Source organism: Gobius niger, assembly GCF_951799975.1.
Source record: "Gobius niger genome assembly, chromosome: 1".
NCBI lineage: Eukaryota > Metazoa > Chordata > Actinopteri > Gobiiformes > Gobiidae > Gobius > Gobius niger.
In genome coordinates this window covers 624,915-647,177 of record NC_136852.1, presented here as the reverse complement: position 1 = coordinate 647,177, position 22,263 = coordinate 624,915, and the positions used below count along the sequence as shown (strand labels likewise).

General features: G+C 47.0%; 1 protein-coding gene across 3 annotated transcripts; it reads right to left on the bottom strand.

Moving 5' to 3' along the window:
- Positions 1–12: 12 nt before the first annotated feature.
- Positions 13–20,961, bottom strand: LOC306966383 (uncharacterized protein). 3 transcript variants are annotated; one of them, XM_079561141.1, is made up of 9 exons: positions 20,478–20,961; positions 20,368–20,407; positions 19,915–20,187; positions 15,349–15,535; positions 11,839–12,144; positions 10,783–10,938; positions 10,017–10,264; positions 3,658–3,959; positions 13–57 (listed from the first exon to the last, which is right to left on the bottom strand). In XM_079561141.1, the coding sequence occupies exons 1-8, from the start codon at positions 20,946–20,948 to the stop codon at positions 3,664–3,666; spliced, it is 1,977 nt and encodes a 658-aa protein (XP_079417267.1). In that variant the 5' UTR covers positions 20,949–20,961; the 3' UTR covers positions 13–57; positions 3,658–3,663. The 3 variants fall into 3 exon arrangements, with proteins under 3 accessions (XP_079417267.1, XP_079417266.1, XP_079417265.1); XM_079561140.1 differs by lacking the exon at positions 13–57 and adding an exon at positions 2,360–2,459; XM_079561139.1 differs by lacking the exon at positions 13–57 and adding an exon at positions 2,675–2,720.
- Positions 20,962–22,263: the final 1,302 nt, after the last annotated feature.

The following is a 22,263-nucleotide window of genomic DNA, read 5'->3' as shown; positions in this document are numbered from 1 at the left end:
GGTACTCCCTCTCTCAGCTGCAGGAGTATACTTTAGTACAGTAGATGTTCGTGGGTACTCTCCCTCTCTCAGCTGCAGGAGTTTACTTTAGTACAGTAGCTGTTCGTGGGTACTCCCTCTCTCAGCTGCAGGAGTTTACTTTAGTACTGTAGCTGTTCGTGGGTACTCTCTCTCAGCTGCAGGAGTTTACTTTAGTACAGTAGCTGTTCGTGGGTACTCCCTCTCTCAGCTGCAGGAGTTTACTTTAGTACTGTAGCTGTTCGTGGGTACTCTCTCTCTCAGCTGCAGGAGTTTACTTTAGTACAGTAGCTGTTCGTGGGTACTCCCTCTCAGATGCAGGAGTTTACTTTAGTACAGTAGCTGTTCGTGGGTACTCTCTCTCTCAGCTGCAGGAGTAGACTTTAGTACTGTAGCTGTTCGTGGGTACTCTCTCTCTCAGCTGCAGGAGTATACTTTAGTACAGTAGCTGTTCGTGGGTACTCCCTCTCAGATGCAGGAGTTTACTTTAGTACAGTAGATGTTCGTGGGTACTCTCTCTCAGCTGCAGGAGTTTACTTTAGTACAGTAGCTGTTCGTGGGTACTCTCTCTCTCAGCTGCAGGAGTAGACTTTAGTACTGTAGCTGTTCGTGGGTACTCTCTCTCTCAGCTGCAGGAGTATACTTTAGTACAGTAGCTGTTCGTGGGTACTCCCTCTCAGATGCAGGAGTTTACTTTAGTACAGTAGATGTTCGTGGGTACTCTCTCTCAGCTGCAGGAGTTTACTTTAGTACAGTAGATGTTCGTGGGTACTCCCTCTCAGCTGCAGGAGTAGACTTTAGTACAGTAGCTGTTCGTGGGTACTCTCTCTCAGCTGCAGGAGTTTACTTTAGTACAGTAGCTGTTCGTGGGTACTCTCTCTCAGCTGCAGGAGTTTACTTTAGTACAGTAGCTGTTCGTGGGTACTCCCTCTCAGCTGCAGGAGTAGACTTTAGTACAGTAGCTGTTCGTGGGTACTCTCTCTCTCAGCTGCAGGAGTAGACTTTAGTACAGTAGCTGTTCGTGGGTACTCCCTCTCAGCTGCAGGAGTTTACTTTAGTACAGTAGCTGTTCATGGGTACTCCCTCTCTCAGCTGCAGGAGTTTACTTTAGTACAGTAGCTGTTCGTGGGTACTCTCTCTCAGCTGCAGGAGTTTACTTTAGTACAGTAGCTGTTCGTGGGTACTCTCTCTCAGCTGCAGGAGTTTACTTTAGTACAGTAGATGTTCGTGGGTACTCTCTCTCTCAGCTGCAGGAGTTTACTTTAGTACAGTAGCTGTTCGTGGGTACTCCCTCTCTCAGCTGCAGGAGTAGACTTTAGTACAGTAGCTGTTCGTGGGTACTCCCTCTCTCAGCTGCAGGAGTAGACTTTAGTACAGTAGCTGTTCGTGGGTACTCCCTCTCAGCTGCAGGAGTTTACTTTAGTACAGTAGCTGTTCGTGGGTACTCCCTCTCTCAGCTGCAGGAGTTTACTTTAGTACAGTAGCTGTTCGTGGGTACTCCCTCTCAGCTGCAGGAGTTTACTTTAGTACAGTAGCTGTTCGTGGGTACTCTCTCTCTCAGCTGCAGGAGTTTACTTTAGTACAGTAGCTGTTCGTGGGTACTCTCTCTCTCAGCTGCAGGAGTTTACTTTAGTACAGTAGCTGTTCGTGGGTACTCTCTCTCTCAGCTGCAGGAGTATACTTTAGTACAGTAGCTGTTCGTGGGTACTCTCTCTCTCAGCTGCAGGAGTTTACTTTAGTACAGTAGCTGTTCGTGGGTACTCTCTCTCTCAGCTGCAGGAGTATACTTTAGTACAGTAGCTGTTCGTGGGTACTCTCTCTCTCAGCTGCAGGAGTTTACTTTAGTACAGTAGCTGTTCGTGGGTACTCTCCCTCTCAGCTGCAGGAGTTTACTTTAGTACAGTAGCTGTTCGTGGGTACTCCCTCTCTCAGCTGCAGGAGTTTACTTTAGTACTGTAGCTGTTCGTGGGTACTCTCTCTCTCAGCTGCAGGAGTTTACTTTAGTACAGTAGCTGTTCGTGGGTACTCTCTCTCTCAGCTGCAGGAGTAGACTTTAGTACAGTAGCTGTTCGTGGGTACTCCCTCTCTCAGCTGCAGGAGTTTACTTTAGTACAGTAGCTGTTCGTGGGTACTCTCTCTCAGCTGCAGGAGTATACTTTAGTACAGTAGCTGTTCGTGGGTACTCCCTCTCTCAGCTGCAGGAGTTTACTTTAGTACAGTAGCTGTTCGTGGGTACTCTCTCTCAGCTGCAGGAGTAGACTTTAGTACAGTAGCTGTTCGTGGGTACTCTCTCTCTCAGCTGCAGGAGTTTTCTTTAGTACAGTAGCTGTTCGTGGGTACTCTCTCTCAGCTGCAGGAGTATACTTTAGTACAGTAGCTGTTCGTGGGTACTCTCTCTCAGCTGCAGGAGTTTACTTTAGTACTGTAGATGTTCGTGGGTACTCCCTCTCAGCTGCAGGAGTTTACTTTAGTACAGTAGCTGTTCGTGGGTACTCTCTCTCTCAGATGCAGGAGTTTACTTTAGTACAGTAGCTGTTCGTGGGTACTCTCTCTCTCAGCTGCAGGAGTTTACTTTAGTACAGTAGCTGTTCGTGGGTACTCTCTCTCTCAGATGCAGGAGTTTACTTTAGTACAGTAGCTGTTCGTGGGTACTCCCCCTCAGCTGCAGGAGTAGACTTTAGTACTGTAGCTGTTCGTGGGTACTCTCTCTCTCAGATGCAGGAGTTTACTTTAGTACAGTAGCTGTTCATGGGTACTCCCCCTCAGATGCAGGAGTTTACTTTAGTACTGTAGCTGTTCGTGGGTACTCTCTCTCAGCTGCAGGAGTTTACTTTAGTACAGTAGCTGTTCGTGGGTACTCTCTCTCTCAGATGCAGGAGTTTACTTTAGTACAGTAGCTGTTCGTGGGTACTCCCTCTCAGCTGCAGGAGTAGACTTTAGTACAGTAGCTGTTCGTGGGTACTCTCTCTCTCAGCTGCAGGAGTTTACTTTAGTACAGTAGCTGTTCGTGGGTACTCTCTCTCTCAGCTGCAGGAGTTTACTTTAGTACAGTAGCTGTTCGTGGGTACTCCCTCTCTCAGCTGCAGGAGTTTACTTTAGTACAGTAGCTGTTCGTGGGTACTCCCTCTCAGCTGCAGGAGTTTACTTTAGTACTGTAGCTGTTCGTGGGTACTCTCTCTCAGCTGCAGGAGTTTACTTTAGTACAGTAGCTGTTCGTGGGTACTCTCTCTCTCAGATGCAGGAGTTTACTTTAGTACAGTAGCTGTTCGTGGGTACTCTCTCTCAGCTGCAGGAGTTTACTTTAGTACAGTAGCTGTTCGTGGGTACTCCCTCTCAGCTGCAGGAGTTTACTTTAGTACAGTAGATGTTCGTGGGTACTCCCTCTCAGCTGCAGGAGTTTACTTTAGTACAGTAGCTGTTCGTGGGTACTCCCTCTCTCAGCTGCAGGAGTTTACTTTAGTACAGTAGCTGTTCGTGGGTACTCTCTCTCTCAGCTGCAGGAGTTTACTTTAGTACAGTAGCTGTTCGTGGGTACTCTCTCTCAGCTGCAGGAGTTTACTTTAGTACAGTAGCTGTTCGTGGGTACTCCCTCTCTCAGCTGCAGGAGTTTACTTTAGTACAGTAGCTGTTCGTGGGTACTCCCCCTCAGCTGCAGGAGTGCTTGCGCAGCTGTCTGGAGTCGGAGTAGCCGTGCCCGCAGGCCTGGCACACGTACAGCTTGACGCCCGTGTGGATCTGCATGTGGGACTTGAGTTGGTTGGATTGCCTGAAGCCGCGGCTGCAGACGGAGCACACGTACGGCTTCTCCCCGCTGTGCACCAGCAGGTGGCGCTGGTAGTTCTGCGGCGTCCGGAACTCTTTACCGCACGTCTCGCACTTGTGAGGCTTCACCCCGGTGTGGATCAGCTCGTGCTGACGCAGCTGCGAGGCGTAGATGAACCCTGAGGAGACAGGAGTGAGACGGGAGTGAGACAGGAGTGAGACAAGAGTGAGACAAGAGTGAGACAGGAGTGAGACAGGAGTGAGACAGGAGTGAGAGAAGAGTGAGACAAGAGTGAGACAGGAGTGAGACAGGAGTGAGACAGGAGTGAGAGAAGAGTGAGACAGGAGTGAGACAAGAGTGAGACAGGAGTGAGACAGGAGTGAGACAGGAGTGAGACAGGAGTGAGACAAGAGTGAGACAAGAGTGAGACAAGAGTGAGACAGGAGTGAGACAAGAGTGAGACAGGAGTGAGACAGGAGTGAGACAAGAGTGAGACAAGAGTGAGACAGGAGTGAGACAAGAGTGAGACAAGAGTGAGACAGGAGTGAGACAGGAGTGAGACAGGAGTGAGACACGAGTGAGACACGAGTGAGACAAGAGTGAGACAAGAGTGAGACAGGAGTGAGACAGGAGTGAGACACGAGTGAGACAAGAGTGAGACAGGAGTGAGACAAGAGTGAGACAAGAGTGAGACAGGAGTGAGACAGGAGTGAGACAAGAGTGAGACAAGAGTGAGACAAGAGTGAGACAAGAGTGAGACAGGAGTGAGACAGGAGTGAGACAAGAGTGAGACAAGAGTGAGACAAGAGTGAGACAAGAGTGAGACAGGAGTGAGACAGGAGTGAGACAGGAGTGAGACAGGAGTGAGACAGGAGTGAGACAGGAGTGAGACAAGAGTGAGACAAGAGTGAGACAGGAGTGAGACAAGAGTGAGACAAGAGTGAGACAGGAGTGAGACAAGAGTGAGACAAGAGTGAGACAGGAGTGAGACAAGAGTGAGACAAGAGTGAGACAAGAGTGAGACAAGAGTGAGACAAGAGTGAGACAAGAGTGAGACAAGAGTGAGACAGGAGTGAGACAGGAGTGAGACACGAGTGAGACAAGAGTGAGACAAGAGTGAGACAAGAGTGAGACACGAGTGAGACACGAGTGAGACACGAGTGAGACAGGAGTGAGACAGGAGTGAGACAGGAGTGAGACAGGAGTGAGAGACGAGTGAGAGACGAGTGAGACACGAGTGAGACGGGAGTGAGACAGGAGCGAGACGGGAGTGAGACGGGAGTGAGACGGGAGTGAGACGGGAGTGAGACAAGAGTGAGACACGAGTGAGACACGAGTGAGACAAGAGTGAGACGGGAGTGAGACAAGAGTGAGACACGAGTGAGACAAGAGTGAGACACGAGTGAGACAGGAGTGAGACAGGAGTGAGACAAGAGTGAGACAAGAGTGAGACACGAGTGAGACAGGAGTGAGACGGGAGTGAGACAAGAGTGAGACACGAGTGAGACAAGAGTGAGACAAGAGTGAGACACGAGTGAGACAGGAGTGAGACAGGAGTGAGACAAGAGTGAGAGAAGAGTGAGACAAGAGTGAGACAAGAGTGAGACACGAGTGAGACGGGAGTGAGACGGGAGTGAGACAAGAGTGAGACACGAGTGAGACAAGAGTGAGACAAGAGTGAGACACGAGTGAGACAGGAGTGAGACAGGAGTGAGACAAGAGTGAGAGAAGAGTGAGACAGGAGTGAGACACGAGTGAGACAAGAGTGAGACACGAGTGAGACGGGAGTGAGACGGGAGTGAGACAGGAGTGAGACGGGAGTGAGACGGGAGTGAGACAGGAGTGAGACGAGAGTGAGACAGGAGTGAGATAGGAGTGAGACAAGAGTGAGACAAGAGTGAGACAAGAGTGAGACAGGAGTGAGAGAAGAGTGAGACACGAGTGAGACAAGAGTGAGACAGGAGTGAGACAGGAGTGAGACGGGAGTGAGAGAAGAGTGAGACAGGAGTGAGACAGGAGTGAGACAAGAGTGAGACAGGAGTGAGACAGGAGTGAGACGGGAGTGAGACAGGAGTGAGACAAGAGTGAGAGAAGAGTGAGACAGGAGTGAGACACGAGTGAGACAAGAGTGAGACAGGAGTGAGAGACGAGTGAGACACGAGTGAGACGGGAGTGAGACGGGAGTGAGACAGGAGCGAGACGGGAGTGAGACAGGAGTGAGACGGGAGTGAGACGGGAGTGAGACAAGAGTGAGACACGAGTGAGACAAGAGTGAGACAGGAGTGAGACAGGAGTGAGACGGGAGTGAGAGAAGAGTGAGACAGGAGTGAGACAGGAGTGAGACGGGAGTGAGAGAAGAGTGAGACAGGAGTGAGACAGGAGTGAGACAAGAGTGAGACAGGAGTGAGAGAAGAGTGAGACAGGAGTGAGACAGGAGTGAGACAGGAGTGAGACAGGAGTGAGACGGGAGTGAGAGAAGAGTGAGACAGGAGTGAGACAGGAGTGAGACAAGAGTGAGACAGGAGTGAGAGAAGAGTGAGACAGGAGTGAGACGGGAGTGAGAGAAGAGTGAGACAGGAGTGAGACAGGAGTGAGACAAGAGTGAGACAGGAGTGAGACAGGAGTGAGACAGGAGTGAGACAGGAGTGAGACAGGAGTGAGAGACGAGTGAGACACGAGTGAGACGGGAGTGAGACGGGAGTGAGACAGGAGTGAGACGGGAGTGAGACGGGAGTGAGACACGAGTGAGACACGAGTGAGACAGGAGTGAGACAGGAGTGAGACGGGAGTGAGACGGGAGTGAGACAGGAGTGAGACAAGAGTGAGAGAAGAGTGAGACACGAGTGAGACGGGAGTGAGACAGGAGTGAGACAAGAGTGAGAGACGAGTGAGACACGAGTGAGACGGGAGTGAGACGGGAGTGAGACGGGAGTGAGACACGAGTGAGACACGAGTGAGACAGGAGTGAGACGGGAGTGAGACGGGAGTGAGACACGAGTGAGACACGAGTGAGACAGGAGTGAGACAGGAGTGAGACGGGAGTGAGACAGGAGTGAGACAGGAGTGAGACAAGAGTGAGAGAAGAGTGAGACAGGAGTGAGACAGGAGTGAGACAAGAGTGAGACAGGAGTGAGACAGGAGTGAGACAGGAGTGAGACAGGAGTGAGAGAAGAGTGAGACAGGAGTGAGACAGGAGTGAGACGGGAGTGAGACAGGAGTGAGACAGGAGTGAGACAAGAGTGAGAGAAGAGTGAGACAGGAGTGAGACAGGAGTGAGACAGGAGTGAGACAGGAGTGAGAGAAGAGTGAGACAGGAGTGAGACAGGAGTGAGACAGGAGTGAGACAGGAGTGAGAGAAGAGTGAGACAGGAGTGAGACAGGAGTGAGACAGGAGTGAGACAGAAGTGAGAGAAGAGTGAGAGAAGAGTGAGACAAGAGTGAGACAGGAGTGAGACGGGAGTGAGACAGGAGTGAGACAGGAGTGAGACAGGAGTGAGAGAAGAGTGAGACAAGAGTGAGACAGGAGTGAGACAGGAGTGAGACAGGAGTGAGACAGGAGTGAGACAGGAGTGAGACAGAAGTGAGAGAAGAGTGAGACAAGAGTGAGACAAGAGTGAGACAAGAGTGAGAGAAGAGTGAGACAGGAGTGAGACAGGAGTGAGACAGGAGTGAGACAGGAGTGAGAGAAGAGTGAGAGAAGAGTGAGAGAAGAGTGAGACAAGAGTGAGAGAAGAGTGAGACAGGAGTGAGACAGGAGTGAGACAAGAGTGAGACAAGAGTGAGACAAGAGTGAGACAGGAGTGAGACAGGAGTGAGACAAGAGTGAGACAAGAGTGAGAGAAGAGTGAGACAGAAGTGAGAGAAGAGTGAGACAGGAGTGAGACAAGAGTGAGAGAAGAGTGAGACAGGAGTGAGACAGGAGTGAGACAGGAGTGAGACAAGAGTGAGACAAGAGTGAGAGAAGAGTGAGACAGGAGTGAGACAAGAGTGAGACAAGAGTGAGAGAAGAGTGAGACAGGAGTGAGACAAGAGTGAGACAAGAGTGAGAGAAGAGTGAGACAGGAGTGAGACAGGAGTGAGACAAGAGTGAGACAGGAGTGAGACAGGAGTGAGAGAAGAGTGAGAGAAGAGTGAGACAAGAGTGAGACAAGAGTGAGAGAAGAGTGAGACAGGAGTGAGACAAGAGTGAGACAGAAGTGAGAGAAGAGTGAGAGAAGAGTGAGACAAGAGTGAGACAAGAGTGAGAGAAGAGTGAGAGAAGAGTGAGACAAGAGTGAGAGAAGAGTGAGACAAGAGTGAGACAAGAGTGAGACAAGAGTGAGACAAGAGTGAGACAGGAGTGAGACAAGAGTGAGACAAGAGTGAGACAGGAGTGAGACAAGAGTGAGACAAGAGTGAGACAAGAGTGAGACAAGAGTGAGACAAGAGTGAGACAAGAGTGAGACAAGAGTGAGACAAGAGTGAGACAGGAGTGAGACAAGAGTGAGACAAGAGTGAGACAAGAGTGAGACAGGAGTGAGACAGGAGTGAGACAAGAGTGAGACAAGAGTGAGAGAAGAGTGAGACAGAAGTGAGAGAAGAGTGAGACAGGAGTGAGACAAGAGTGAGAGAAGAGTGAGACAGGAGTGAGACAGGAGTGAGACAAGAGTGAGACAAGAGTGAGAGAAGAGTGAGACAGGAGTGAGACAAGAGTGAGACAAGAGTGAGAGAAGAGTGAGACAGGAGTGAGACAGGAGTGAGACAAGAGTGAGACAAGAGTGAGACAGGAGTGAGACAGGAGTGAGAGAAGAGTGAGAGAAGAGTGAGACAAGAGTGAGACAAGAGTGAGAGAAGAGTGAGACAGGAGTGAGACAAGAGTGAGACAGAAGTGAGAGAAGAGTGAGAGAAGAGTGAGACAAGAGTGAGACAAGAGTGAGAGAAGAGTGAGACAGGAGTGAGACAGAAGTGAGAGAAGAGTGAGAGAAGAGTGAGACAGGAGTGAGACAAGAGTGAGACAAGAGTGAGACAAGAGTGAGACAGGAGTGAGACAGGAGTGAGACAAGAGTGAGACAAGAGTGAGAGAAGAGTGAGACAGAAGTGAGACAAGAGTGAGACAAGAGTGAGAGAAGAGTGAGACAGGAGTGAGACAGGAGTGAGACAGGAGTGAGACAGAAGTGAGAGAAGAGTGAGAGAAGAGTGAGACAAGAGTGAGACAAGAGTGAGACAAGAGTGAGAGAAGAGTGAGACAGGAGTGAGACAAGAGTGAGACAAGAGTGAGACAAGAGTGAGACAGGAGTGAGACAGGAGTGAGACAAGAGTGAGACAAGAGTGAGAGAAGAGTGAGACAGAAGTGAGACAAGAGTGAGACAAGAGTGAGAGAAGAGTGAGACAGGAGTGAGACAGGAGTGAGACAGGAGTGAGACAGAAGTGAGAGAAGAGTGAGACAGGAGTGAGACAAGAGTGACACAGGAGTGAGGCAGGAGTGAGACAAGAGTGAGAGAAGAGTGAGACAGTAGTGAGACAAGAGTGAGACAAGAGTGAGAGAAGAGTGAGACAGGAGTGAGACAAGAGTGAGAGAAGAGTGAGGCAGGAGTGAGACAAGAGTGAGAGAAGAGTGAGACAGAAGTGAGACAAGAGTGAGACAAGAGTGAGAGAAGAGTGAGACAGGAGTGAGACAGGAGTGAGACAAGAGTGAGACAAGAGTGAGACAAGAGTGAGACAGGAGTGAGACAGGAGTGAGACAAGAGTGAGACAAGAGTGAGAGAAGAGTGAGACAGAAGTGAGACAAGAGTGAGACAAGAGTGAGAGAAGAGTGAGACAGGAGTGAGACAGGAGTGAGACAGGAGTGAGACAGAAGTGAGACAAGAGTGAGACAGGAGTGAGACAAGAGTGACACAGGAGTGAGGCAGGAGTGAGACAAGAGTGAGAGAAGAGTGAGACAGTAGTGAGAGAAGAGTGAGACAGGAGTGAGACAGGAGTGAGACAGGAGTGAGAGAAGAGTGAGACGGGAGTGAGACAGGAGTGAGACAGGAGTGAGAGAAGAGTGAGACGGGAGTGAGACAGGAGTGAGACAGGAGTGAGAGAAGAGTGAGACGGGAGTGAGAGAAGAGTGAGACGGGAGTGAGACAGGAGTGAGACAGGAGTGAGACAGGAGTGAGACAGGAGGGGACGTCAAACGTTTTCTCAGAGAGTTTTTACAGATCTAATTCCTCCCCTCTGACTGAAACTTGGCAGAAAAGCAGGTTGCGAGTCATACCTTTGTGGCAGCGCTGGCAGACGTGCGGCCGCAGCCCGCTGTGCCCGTGCTGGTGGTAAACCCACAGGTGCCGCAGGTGGAAGGATTTGCCGCAGGTGTCGCAGGTGTAGTCTTTGTTGGGGCGGTGGCTCCTCTCGTGGGTGCGGAGCGTGCTGTTGGAGCTGAACGTCCGGAAACACGTCTTACAGCTGAACGGTTTGGCCCCGGAGCCCCGCCTCCTGCGCTTGGGGCCCGCGCCGGGCTGCTCTCTGCGGAGACACAGGAGGGGGCAGCACTGAGCAGGGCGCAATAACAGGGGCTGTTAGGCTACCAGACGACTACAAGTAAGATGAACACCAGAGCACCACCGTTTGTTTCCCTCTTTTTTTTCTGAGAGCTGTGTTGCATTATGGGCAATGAAGGCTACACACTAATGTTGGTAAATTAGCCACATGCTAACCAAAGCGAGACTTGAACATTGGAACAGCACTTGGGCGGCGCTGATGATGTAGATGCCTGACCACGCCCACTTCAGACCAAGGCAAGGCCAGGTACCTGAGCTTGGGGAAGCTTTACCCTAATCTAAAAGCGTCTCAACTGGAGATTTTACAGCCTATAGGCCAGAGTAACACCTCATTTGAAAGCTACGAGATGTATCTAAACAGATCTTTTTCCTGAATGCTCTGATGCCACTGCTTTCAAAGGGATTTAGATTTAAAGCCAACTTTCTGTTACAGCTTTTCGTTTTTTGACTTTTCGTGAAAAACAAACATCGTAAAGGCCGAACCTCTCGTGCACGAGCGTCTGGTGCTTCCGGAGCTGACAGTTGTAGAAGAAGGTTTTTCCGCAGCGATCGCACATGAAGCGCTTGTCCTCGCCGTGAATCTGCATGTGACTTTTCAACGCCCAGGTCCCAGAGAAGCCCATCCCACACTGGTCACACCTGTAAAAACACATCCCAAACTGGTCACTTCCCACACTGGTCATACATATAAAACACCTGGAGGGTTCATCTCCTCACCTGAAGGGTTTGTCTTAAGTACCTGAAGGGTTTATCTAAAGCAGTGGTTCTCAACCTGGGGGTCGGGACCCCCATAGGGGTCGCGAGACAAATTTGGGGGGTCGCCAGATCATTTAGTTAAAATATACATATTTTCATTAGCGTATGATCTAATGTTTCATTGTAGTGCCATTATTTAGTTTCATTAATTTTATTTCAGCCATTTGTTTTTTTTCTTTTTGTTTATTGACAAGTCAGAACAAAAAGTTACAACTAAGATCTTTGATTTTTTTTCCCCCTCCTCCCCCCCCAAAAAAAAAGTCACAAAAAAAACATTAACCGAGGTTTTTTCCCCCCCGAAAAAAATAAAAAAAATAAAAAAGACATGAAAAAAAATTATAATAATAATAAAAAATAATAATAAAAAAAACTAAATAAATAAATAAAATAAAATGCAGGCCTATAAACAACATTATGTGAACTTACTATTACTACTCTTTAACAATAGCCCGGGTGGGGGGTCACGAACCCCTTTACCTGTTATAATGGGGGTCGCGGCTCAAAAGGTTGAGAACCACTGATCTAAAGTACCTGAAGGGTTCATCTCCTCACCTGAAGGGTTCATCTCCTCACCTGAAGGGTTCATCTCCTCACCTGAAGGGTTCGTCTCCTCACCTGAAGGGTTCATCTCCTCACCTGAAGGGTTTGTCTCCTCACCTGAAGGGTTTGTCTCCTTAAATGAAGGGTTCATCTCCTCACCTGAAGGGTTTGTCTCCTCACCTGAAGGGTTTGTCTCCTTAAATGAAGGGTTCATCTCCTCACCTGAAGGGTTTGTCTCCTCACCTGAAGGGTTTGTCTCCGCTGTGCAGCCGCAGGTGTCTCTGGTAGTTGTACTTGAGTCCGAACCGGGCTCCGCAGTCCCCGCAGGCGAAGGGTTTCTCCTGGGAGTGGACCACGCGGTGCTGGGCCAGGCCCATCTTGGTCTTGAAGGCTTTGGGGCAGAGCGGGCACTGGTGAGGCCGGGCGTCTGAGTGGGACAGCTGGTGGATGCGCAGGTTTGAGGAGGTGGAGAAGCGTTTTCCACAGCTCTGACAGGGGTAAGGCCGCGCCCCCGTGTGCACCGTCAGGTGGTCCCGCAGACACTTCCTCCTGAGGGACAAACACCTTTAGGGTTCGCTTCACGGCTGACCCAGCTGACCCATGTGACCCATGTGACCCATGTGACCCATGTGACCCATGTGACCCATGTGACCCATGTGACCCATGTGAACCATGTGACCCATGTGACCCATGTGACCCATGTGACCCATGTGACCCATGTGACCCATGAGACCCATGAGACCCATGTAACCCATGTGACCCATGTGACCCATGTGACCCATGTGACCCTTGTGACCCATGTGACCCTTGTGACCCATGTGACCCATGTAACCCATGTGACCCATGTGACCGCGCTGGTTTTTGTTCATCAGCCCGAAATTTGGAAGCATTTTAAGTGCATTGACTGGTTCTAGAGCCTGTGGAGGCTCCGCCCCCTGAGCCTGGCACAGGCTGTAGGCCAATACGAATCACACATGACTCGGGAACCTTTACCATGACTTAATATATCTATGATCGTTACACTCCTATGTTTAAAGTTTAATGTTTAAAGTTTAAAGTTTAATGTTTAAATATTTAAAAGTGTAAACCTGTGCTGTGACCGCAGCCCTAAGTGAAGCCTCTGACCTGGTGAAGCCGCGCCCGCACACGTCGTTTACATGTTTAAAGTTTACATGTTTAAAGTTTAATGTTTAAAGTTTAATGTTTAAAGTTTACATGTTTAAAGTTTAATGTTTAAAGTTTACATGTTTAAAGTTTAATGTTTAAAGTTTACATGTTTAAAGTTTACATGTTTAAAGTTTATACGTTTAAAGTTTACATGTTTAAAGTTTACATGTTTAAAGTTTATACGTTTAAAGTTTACATGTTTAAAGTTTACATGTTTAAAGTTTACATGTTTAAAGTTTACACGTTTAAAGTTTAATGTTTAAAGTTTACACGTTTAAAGTTTACACGTTTAAAGTTTACATGTTTAAAGTTTACATGTTTAAAGTTTACATGTTTAAAGTTTAATGTTTAAAGTTTAATGTTTAAAGTTTAATGTTTAAAGTTTAATGTTTAAAGTTTACACGTTTAAAGTTTACTGTTTAAAGTTGACATGTTTAAAGTTTACATGTTTAAAGTTTAATGTTTAAAGTTTAATGTTTAAAGTTTAATGTTTAAAGTTTACATGTTTAAAGTTTACATGTTTAAAGTTTAATGTTTAAAGTTTACATGTTTAAAGTTTACATGTTTAAAGTTTAATGTTTAAAGTTTACATGTTTAAAGTTTACATGTTTAAAGTTTAATGTTTAAAGTTTAATGTTTAAAGTTTAATGTTTAAAGTTTAATGTTTAAAGTTTAATGTTTAAAGTTTAATGTTTAAAGTTTAATGTTTAAAGTTTAATGTTTAAAGTTTAATGTTTAAAGTTTAATGTTTAAAGTTTACATGTTTAAAGTTTAATGTTTAAAGTTTAATGTTTAAAGTTTAAAGTTTACATGTTTAAAGTTTAATGTTTAAAGTTTAATGTTTAAAGTTTACATGTTTAAAGTTTACATGTTTAAAGTTTACATGTTTAAAGTTTACATGTTTAAAGTTTAATGTTTAAAGTTTACATGTTTAAAGTTTAATGTTTAAAGTTTACATGTTTAAAGTTTACATGTTTAAAGTTTAATGTTTAAAGTTTACATGTTTAAAGTTTAATGTTTAAAGTTTAATGTTTAAAGTTTAATGTTTAAAGTTTAATGTTTAAAGTTTACATGTTTAAAGTTTACATGTTTAAAGTTTACACGTTTAAAGTTTAATGTTTAAAGTTTAATGTTTAAAGTTTACATGTTTAAAGTTTACATGTTTAAAGTTTACATGTTTAAAGTTTACATGTTTAAAGTTTAATGTTTAAAGTTTACATGTTTAAAGTTTACATGTTTAAAGTTTACATGTTTAAAGTTTACATGTTTAAAGTTTACATGTTTAAAGTTTACACGTTTAAAGTTTACATGTTTAAAGTTTACATGTTTAAAGTTTACATGTTTAAAGTTTACACGTTTAAAGTTTACACGTTTAAAGTTTACATGTTTAAAGTTGACATGTTTAAAGTTTACACGTTTAAAGTTTACACGTTTAAAGTTTAATGTTTAAAGTTTAATGTTTAAAGTTTACATGTTTAAAGTTTACATGTTTAAAGTTTACATGTTTAAAGTTTAATGTTTAAAGTTTACATGTTTAAAGTTTACATGTTTAAAGTTTACATGTTTAAAGTTTACATGTTTAAAGTTTACATGTTTAAAGTTTACATGTTTAAAGTTTACACGTTTAAAGTTTACATGTTTAAAGTTTACATGTTTAAAGTTTACATGTTTAAAGTTTACATGTTTAAAGTTTAATGTTTAAAGTTTAATGTTTAAAGTTTACATGTTTAAAGTTTACATGTTTAAAGTTTACATGTTTAAAGTTTACATGTTTAAAGTTTAATGTTTAAAGTTTACATGTTTAAAGTTTACATGTTTAAAGTTTACATGTTTAAAGTTTACATGTTTAAAGTTTACACGTTTAAAGTTTAATGTTTAAAGTTTAATGTTTAAAGTTTACATGTTTAAAGTTTACATGTTTAAAGTTTACATGTTTAAAGTTTAATGTTTAAAGTTTAATGTTTAAAGTTTAATGTTTAAAGTTTACATGTTTAAAGTTTAATGTTTAAAGTTTAATGTTTAAAGTTTACATGTTTAAAGTTTAATGTTTAAAGTTTAATGTTTAAAGTTTAATGTTTAAAGTTTACATGTTTAAAGTTTACATGTTTAAAGTGTACATGTTTAAAGTTTACATGTTTAAAGTTTACATGTTTAAAGTTTACATGTTTAAAGTTTACATGTTTAAAGTTTACATGTTTAACGTTGACATGTTTAAAGTTGACATGTTTAAAGTTTACATGTTTAAAGTGTACATGTTTAAGTGCAGCCTCTGACCTGGTGAAGCCGCGCCCGCACACGTCGTTTACATGTTTAAAGTTTACATGTTTAAGTGAAGCCTCTGACCTGGTGAAGCCGCGCCCGCACACGTCGTTTACATGTTTAAAGTTTACATGTTTAAAGTTGACATGTTTAAAGTTTACATGTTTAAAGTGTACATGTTTAAAGTTTACATGTTTAAGTGCAGCCTCTGACCTGGTGAAGCCGCGCCCGCACACGTCGTTTACATGTTTAAAGTTTACATGTTTAAAGTTGACATGTTTAAAGTTGACATGTTTAAAGTGTACATGTGTAAGTGCAGCCTCTGACCTGGTGAAGCCGCGCCCGCACACGTCGCAGGTGAACGGCCGCACGGCGAGGTGAGTGACGAGGTGGGAGCGAAGCGCCGCCGCCGACCTGAACTCTCGCCCACACTGGTCACACTTCAGAGGCTTCTGCTCCAGACGGTGAGACGCCAGGTGAGCTCGCAGCCCCGACAGGTGCGCGAACTTCCTGTCTGCGAGAGGCGGGGCATGAGTTCAAGTCCCACCACAGAGTCTACAGCAGGTTCTGAGTCATGAGTTCAAGTCCCACCACAGAGTCCAACCAGAGTCTACAGCAGGTCCTGAGTCACGAGTTCAAGTCTCACACGCTAACACAAAGCTAACAAACGCACGCAAACACACAAGCTAACACACAAACTAACACACAAACTAAAAAAAGCGCGCTAACACAAAGCTAACAAACGCGCGCTAGCACACACGCTAACACAAAAACTAAAAAAAGCGCGCTAACACAAAGCTGACAAACGCGCGCTAGCACACACGCTAACAAAAAGCTAACAAATGCGCGCTAACACACACGCTAACACACACGCTAACACACAAGCTAACACACATGCTAACACACGCGCTAACACACGCTAACACACGCGCTAACACACGCGCTATCACAAAGCTAACAAACACGCGCTAACACACACGCTAACACAAAGCTAACAAACGCGCGCTAACACACACGCTAACACAAAGCTAACAAATGCGCGCTAACACACACGCTAACACACAAGCTAACACGCATGCTAACACACGCGCTAACACACACGCTAACACACAACTAAAAAAAGCGCACTAACACACACGCTAACACAAAGCTAACAAACGCGCGCTAACACACACGCTAACACAAAGCTAACAAATGCGCGCTAACACACACGCTAACACACAAGCTAACACACATGCTAACACACACGCTAACACACAAGCTAACACACGCGCTAACACACACGCTAACACACAACTAAAAAAAGCGCACTAACACACACGCTAACACAAAGCTAACAAACGCGCGCTAACACACACGCTAACACAAACCTAACAAACGCGCGCTAACACACACGCTAACACAAAGCTAACAAACGCGCGCTAACACACAAGCTAACACACAAACTAAAAAAAGCGCGCTAACAGACATGCTAACACAAAGCTAACAAACGCGCGCTAACACACACGCTAACACAAAGCTAACAAATGCGCGCTAACACACACGCTAACACACAAGCTAACACACATGCTAACACACATGCTAACACAAGCGCTAACACACACGCTAACACACAAGCTAGCACACACGCTAAAACACGCTAATACACAAGCTAACACACATGCTAACACACATGCTAACACAAAGCTAACAAATGCGCGCTAACACACACGCTAACACATATGCTAACACACATGCTAACACACGCGCTAACACACACGCTAACACACATGCTAACACACGCGCTAACACACACGCTAACACACATGCTAACACACATGCTAACACAAAGCTAACAAATATGCGCTAACACACACGCTAACACACACGCTAGCACACACGCTAACACACACGCTAACACACACGCTAACACTCAAGCTAACATACATGCTAACACACACGCTAACACACACGCTAACACACACCGAGTCCTGAGTCATGAGTTCAAGTCCCACCACAGAGTCTACAGCAGGTCCTGAGTCATGAGTTCAAGTCTCACCACAGAGTCTACAGCAGGTCCTGAGTCATGAGTTCAAGTCTCACCACAGAGTCTACAGCAGGTCCTGAGTCATGAGTTCGAGTCTCACCACAGAGTCTACAGCAGGTCCTGAGTCATGAGTTCGAGTCTCACCACAGAGTCTACAGCAGGTCCTGAGTCATGAGTTCAAGTCTCACCACAGAGTCTACAGCAGGTCCTGAGTCATGAGTTCGTGTCTCACCACAGAGTCTACAGCAGGTCCTGAGTCATGAGTTTGTGTCTCACCACAGAGTCTACAGCAGGTCCTGAGTCATGAGTTCGAGTCTCACCACAGAGTCTACAGCAGGTCCTGAGTCATGAGTTCGAGTCTCACCACAGAGTCTACAGCAGGTCCTGAGTCATGAGTTCAAGTCCCACCACAGAGTCTACAGCAGGTCCTGAGTCATGAGTTCAAGTCTCACACGCTAACACAAAGCTAACAAACGCGCGCTAACACACACGCTAACACAAAGCTAACAAACGCGCGCTAACACACACGCTAACACACAAGCTAACACACACGCTAACACAAAGCTAACAAATGCGCGCTAACACACACACTAACACACACGCTAACACACAAGCTAACACACACGCTAACACACACGCTAACACACAAGCTAACACATGCGCTAACACACACGCTAACACACGCGCTAACACACACGCTAACACACAAGCTAGCACACACGCTAACACACGCTAATACACACGCTAACACACAAGCTAACACACATGCTAACAAACATGCTAACACACGCGCTAACACACGCGCTAACACACATGCTAACACACGCGCTAACACACAAGCTAGCACACATGCTAACACACGCGCTAACACACGCGCTAACACAGGCTAACACACAAGCTAGCACACACGCTAACACACTCGCTAACACACGCGCTAACACAGGCTAACACACAAGCTAACACACACGCTAACACACACGCTAACACACAAGCTAACACACATGCTAACACACATGCTAACACACGCGCTAACACACGCGCTAACACAGGCTAACACACAAGCTAGCACACACGCTAACACACACGCTAACACACACGCTAACACACACGCTAACACACAAGCTAACACACATGCTAACACACATGCTAACACACATGCTAACACACATGCTAACACACGCGCTAACACACGCGCTAACACACGCGCTAACACACACGCTAACACACGCGCTAACACACGCGCTAACAAAAGTCTACAGCAGGTCCTGAGTCATCAGTTCGTGTCTCACCACAGAGTCTACAGCAGGTCCTGAGTCATGAGTTTGTGTCTCACCACAGAGTCTACAGCAGGTCCTGAGTCATGAGTTCAAGTCTCACCACAGAGTCTACAGCAGGTCCTGAGTCATGAGTTTGTGTCTCACCACAGAGTCTACAGCAGGTCCTGAGTCATGAGTTCAAGTCTCACCACAGAGTCTACAGCAGGTCCTGAGTCATGAGTTCAAGTCCCACCACAGAGTCTACAGCAGGTCCTGAGTCATGAGTTTGTGTCTCACCACAGAGTCTACAGCAGGTCCTGAGTCATGAGTTCGTGTCTCACCACAGAGTCTACAGCAGGTCCTGAGTCATGAGTTCAAGTCCCACCACAGAGTCTACAGCAGGTCCTGAGTCATGAGTTCGAGTCTCACCACAGAGTCTACAGCAGGTCCTGAGTCATGAGTTCGTGTCTCACCACAGAGTCTACAGCAGGTCCTGAGTCATGAGTTCAAGTCTCACCACAGAGTCTACAGCAGGTCCTGAGTCATGAGTTCGTGTCTCACCACAGAGTCTACAGCAGGTCCTGAGTCATGAGTTCAAGTCTCACACGCAAACACAAAGCTAACAAACGCGCGCTAACACACAAGCTAACACACACGCTAACAAACGCGCGCTAACACACACGCTAACACAAAGCTAACAAACGCGCGCTAGCACACACGCTAACACAAAGCTAACAAATGCGCGCTAACACACACGCTAACACACAAGCTAACACACATGCTAACACACAAGCTAACACACGCGCTAACACACACACTAACACAAAGCTAACAAACGCGCGCTAGCACACATGCTAACACACAAGCTAACACACGCGCTAACACACAGACTAACACAAAGCTAACAAACGCGCGCTAGCACACACGCTAACACACAAGCTAACACGCATGCTAACACACATGCTAACACACGCGCTAACACACGCGCTAACACACACACGCTAACACACAAGCTAACACGCATGCTCACACACAAGCTAACACACACGCTAACACACAAGCTAACACCCATGCTCACACACAAGCCAACACACACGCTAACACACAAGCTAACACACATGCTCACACACAAGCTAACACACACGCTAACACACAAGCTAACACACACGCTAACACACAAGCTAACACACGCGCTAACACACGCGCTAACACACACACGCTAACACACAAGCTAACACACAAGCTAACACACGCGCTAACACACGCGCTAACACACACACGCTAACACACAAGTCACAAGTTCGTGTCTCACCACAGAGTCTACAGCAGGTCCTGAGTCATGAGTTCGAGTCTCACCACAGAGTCTACAGCAGGTCCTGAGTCATGAGTTCGAGTCTCACCACAGAGTCTACAGCAGGTCCTGAGTCATGAGTTCGAGTCTCACCACAGAGTCTACAGCAGGTCCTGAGTCATGAGTTCAAGTCTCACCACAGAGTCTACAGCAGGTCCTGAGTCATGAGTTCAAGTCTCACCACAGAGTCTACAGCAGGTCCTGAGTCATGAGTTCGTGTCTCACCACAGTGCCGGCAGGGTCATGAGTTCGAGTCTCACCACAGTGCCGGCAGGGCAGCAGGTTCTCCGGGTCCTGGCTCTGCTGGGTCCTCAGCTCGTGGTAGTACACGTGCCGGCGCAGGGTGCTCTCCTGGTAGAAGCCCTTGTCGCAGTGAGGGCAGGGGAAGGGCTTGCTGTGGGAGCTCATGTGCTTCTGCAGCTGGTGGCGCTGGTGGAAACCTTTCTGACACTGATCACAGAAGAAACGTTTGTGTTTGTACAGCTCCCTGCGGCGCTGGCGCTCCTGCTCCCTCTGCTGGTCAGAGTCTGGAACTGCCACAACAACACAACATGAAACATTACACACTCACTACATATGATTGAAGCACATTTAAGACCAGGCAGGAAATGCAGAGATTCTGACACTAATACGACAAACATCAAAGGCGTTTTGTTGGAGTCACTTCCTGGATGAATCTCTCGTCCTGCCTCGGCGCCCCCTGCTGGCCTCACCTGTCTCAGCGTCCGCCTGCTCTTCATGAACGACTTCCACCTGCGGAAAAAGGGAACATTCAGGGGGCGGGGTTTGTGGCCCGTCGTCATGGTGATGGTCGTGAGCTCACCCGCTGCGTCCCGCCCCCAGGCAGTGATGTCACAGCGTCGAGGCTCTCCTCCTCGTCTGTGATTGGCTGGGACTGCGAGTCGTCGTCGGCCTCCGGCTGTAGCCACGCCCCCTGGCCTGTGATTGGCTGAGGCAGGTGGCTGATGATGTAGACCGGCCCCGTGATCGGTCGCTGGGCGGGGTTCAGGAGGGAGATGCTGACGGCGGATTGGCCGACGGCAGAGTGGTCACGTGACTCAGCCCCCGCCCTCACGGAGGGGGCGGAGCTCGCGTCTCGCTCTGCCGAGTTCAGCGGCGTTTTCCTCTTCTCCTGGAACAGCAGCCGCACCAGAGCGCACAGTTTACGCAGCGCCAGAGCGAGCGCCGCCTCCACCGCCGTCTGCGCCGTCGTCTGCGCCGCCGTCTGCGTCATCGTCTGCGTCATCGTCTGCGTCATCGTCTGCGCCGCCGTCTGCGCCGCCGTCTGCGTCATCGTCTGCGCCGCCGTCTGCAGAGACAAACACACGCCGCTTCAGTCTCAGTGAACGCACAAACACTGCAACATGAAACAAAACATTAAAGGATCTGTATCTGCTATTTTAGCCATTCCAAAACATAAAACACACGCTAACACACAAGCTAACAAACGCGCGCTAACAAACACGCTAATACACAAGCTAACAAACGCGTGCTTACACAAACGCTAACAAACAAGCTTACAAACGCGCGCTAACATATACGCTAATACACAAGCTAACAAACGCGCGCTAACATATACGCTAATACACAAGCTAACAAACGCGCGCTAACACACACGCTAACACACAAGCTAACAAAAGCCCGCTAACAAACACGCTAACACACAAGCTAACAAACGCGCGCTAACACACACGCTAATACACAAGCTAACACACAAGCTAACAAACGCGCGCTAACACACACGCTAACACACAAGCTAACAAAAGCCCGCTAACAAACACGCTAACACACAAGCTAACAAACGCGCGCTAACACACACGCTAACACACAAGCTAACAAACGCGCGCTAACACACACGCTAACACACACGCTAACACACACGCTAACACACAAGCTAACAAACGCGCGCTAACAAACACGCTAATACACAAGCTAACAAACGCGTGCTTACACAAACGCTAACAAACAAGCTTACAAACGCGCGCTAACATATACGCTAATACACAAGCTAACAAACGCGCGCTAACATATACGCTAATACACAAGCTAACAAACGCGCGCTAACACACACGCTAACACACAAGCTAACAAAAGCCCGCTAACAAACACGCTAACACACAAGCTAACAAACGCGCGCTAACACACACGCTAATACACAAGCTAACACACAAGCTAACAAACGCGCGCTAACACACACGCTAACACACAAGCTAACAAAAGCCCGCTAACAAACACGCTAACACACAAGCTAACAAACGCGCGCTAACACACACGCTAACACACAAGCTAACAAACGCGCGCTAACACACACGCTAACACACACGCTAACACACACGCTAACACACAAGCTAACAAACGCGCGCTAACACACACGCTAACACACACGCTAACACACAAGCTAACAAACGCGCGCTAACACACAAGCTAACACACACGCTAACAAACGCGCGCTAACAAACACGCTAACACACAAGCTAACAAACGCGCGCTAACACACACGCTAACACACAAGCTAACAAACGCGCGCTAACAAACACGCTAACACACAAGCTAACAAACGCGCGCTAACACACACGCTAACACACAAGCTAACAAACGCGCGCTAACAC

Bases quoted from the DNA above. Each gene is read 5' to 3' on its own strand.
- LOC306966383 (XM_079561141.1), bottom strand. From the start codon at position 20,948: ATGACGCAGACGGCGGCGCAGACGGCGGCGCAGACGATGACGCAGACG. The intron at 15,536-19,914 runs GTGAGACTCGAA...CGCCTCTCGCAG, and splicing joins GCTGCCCTGCCGGCACTGTG to ACAGGAAGTTCGCGCACCTG. The intron at 10,939-11,838 runs GTGAGGAGACAA...GTGTTTTTACAG, and splicing joins AGCGGAGACAAACCCTTCAG to GTGTGACCAGTGTGGGATGG.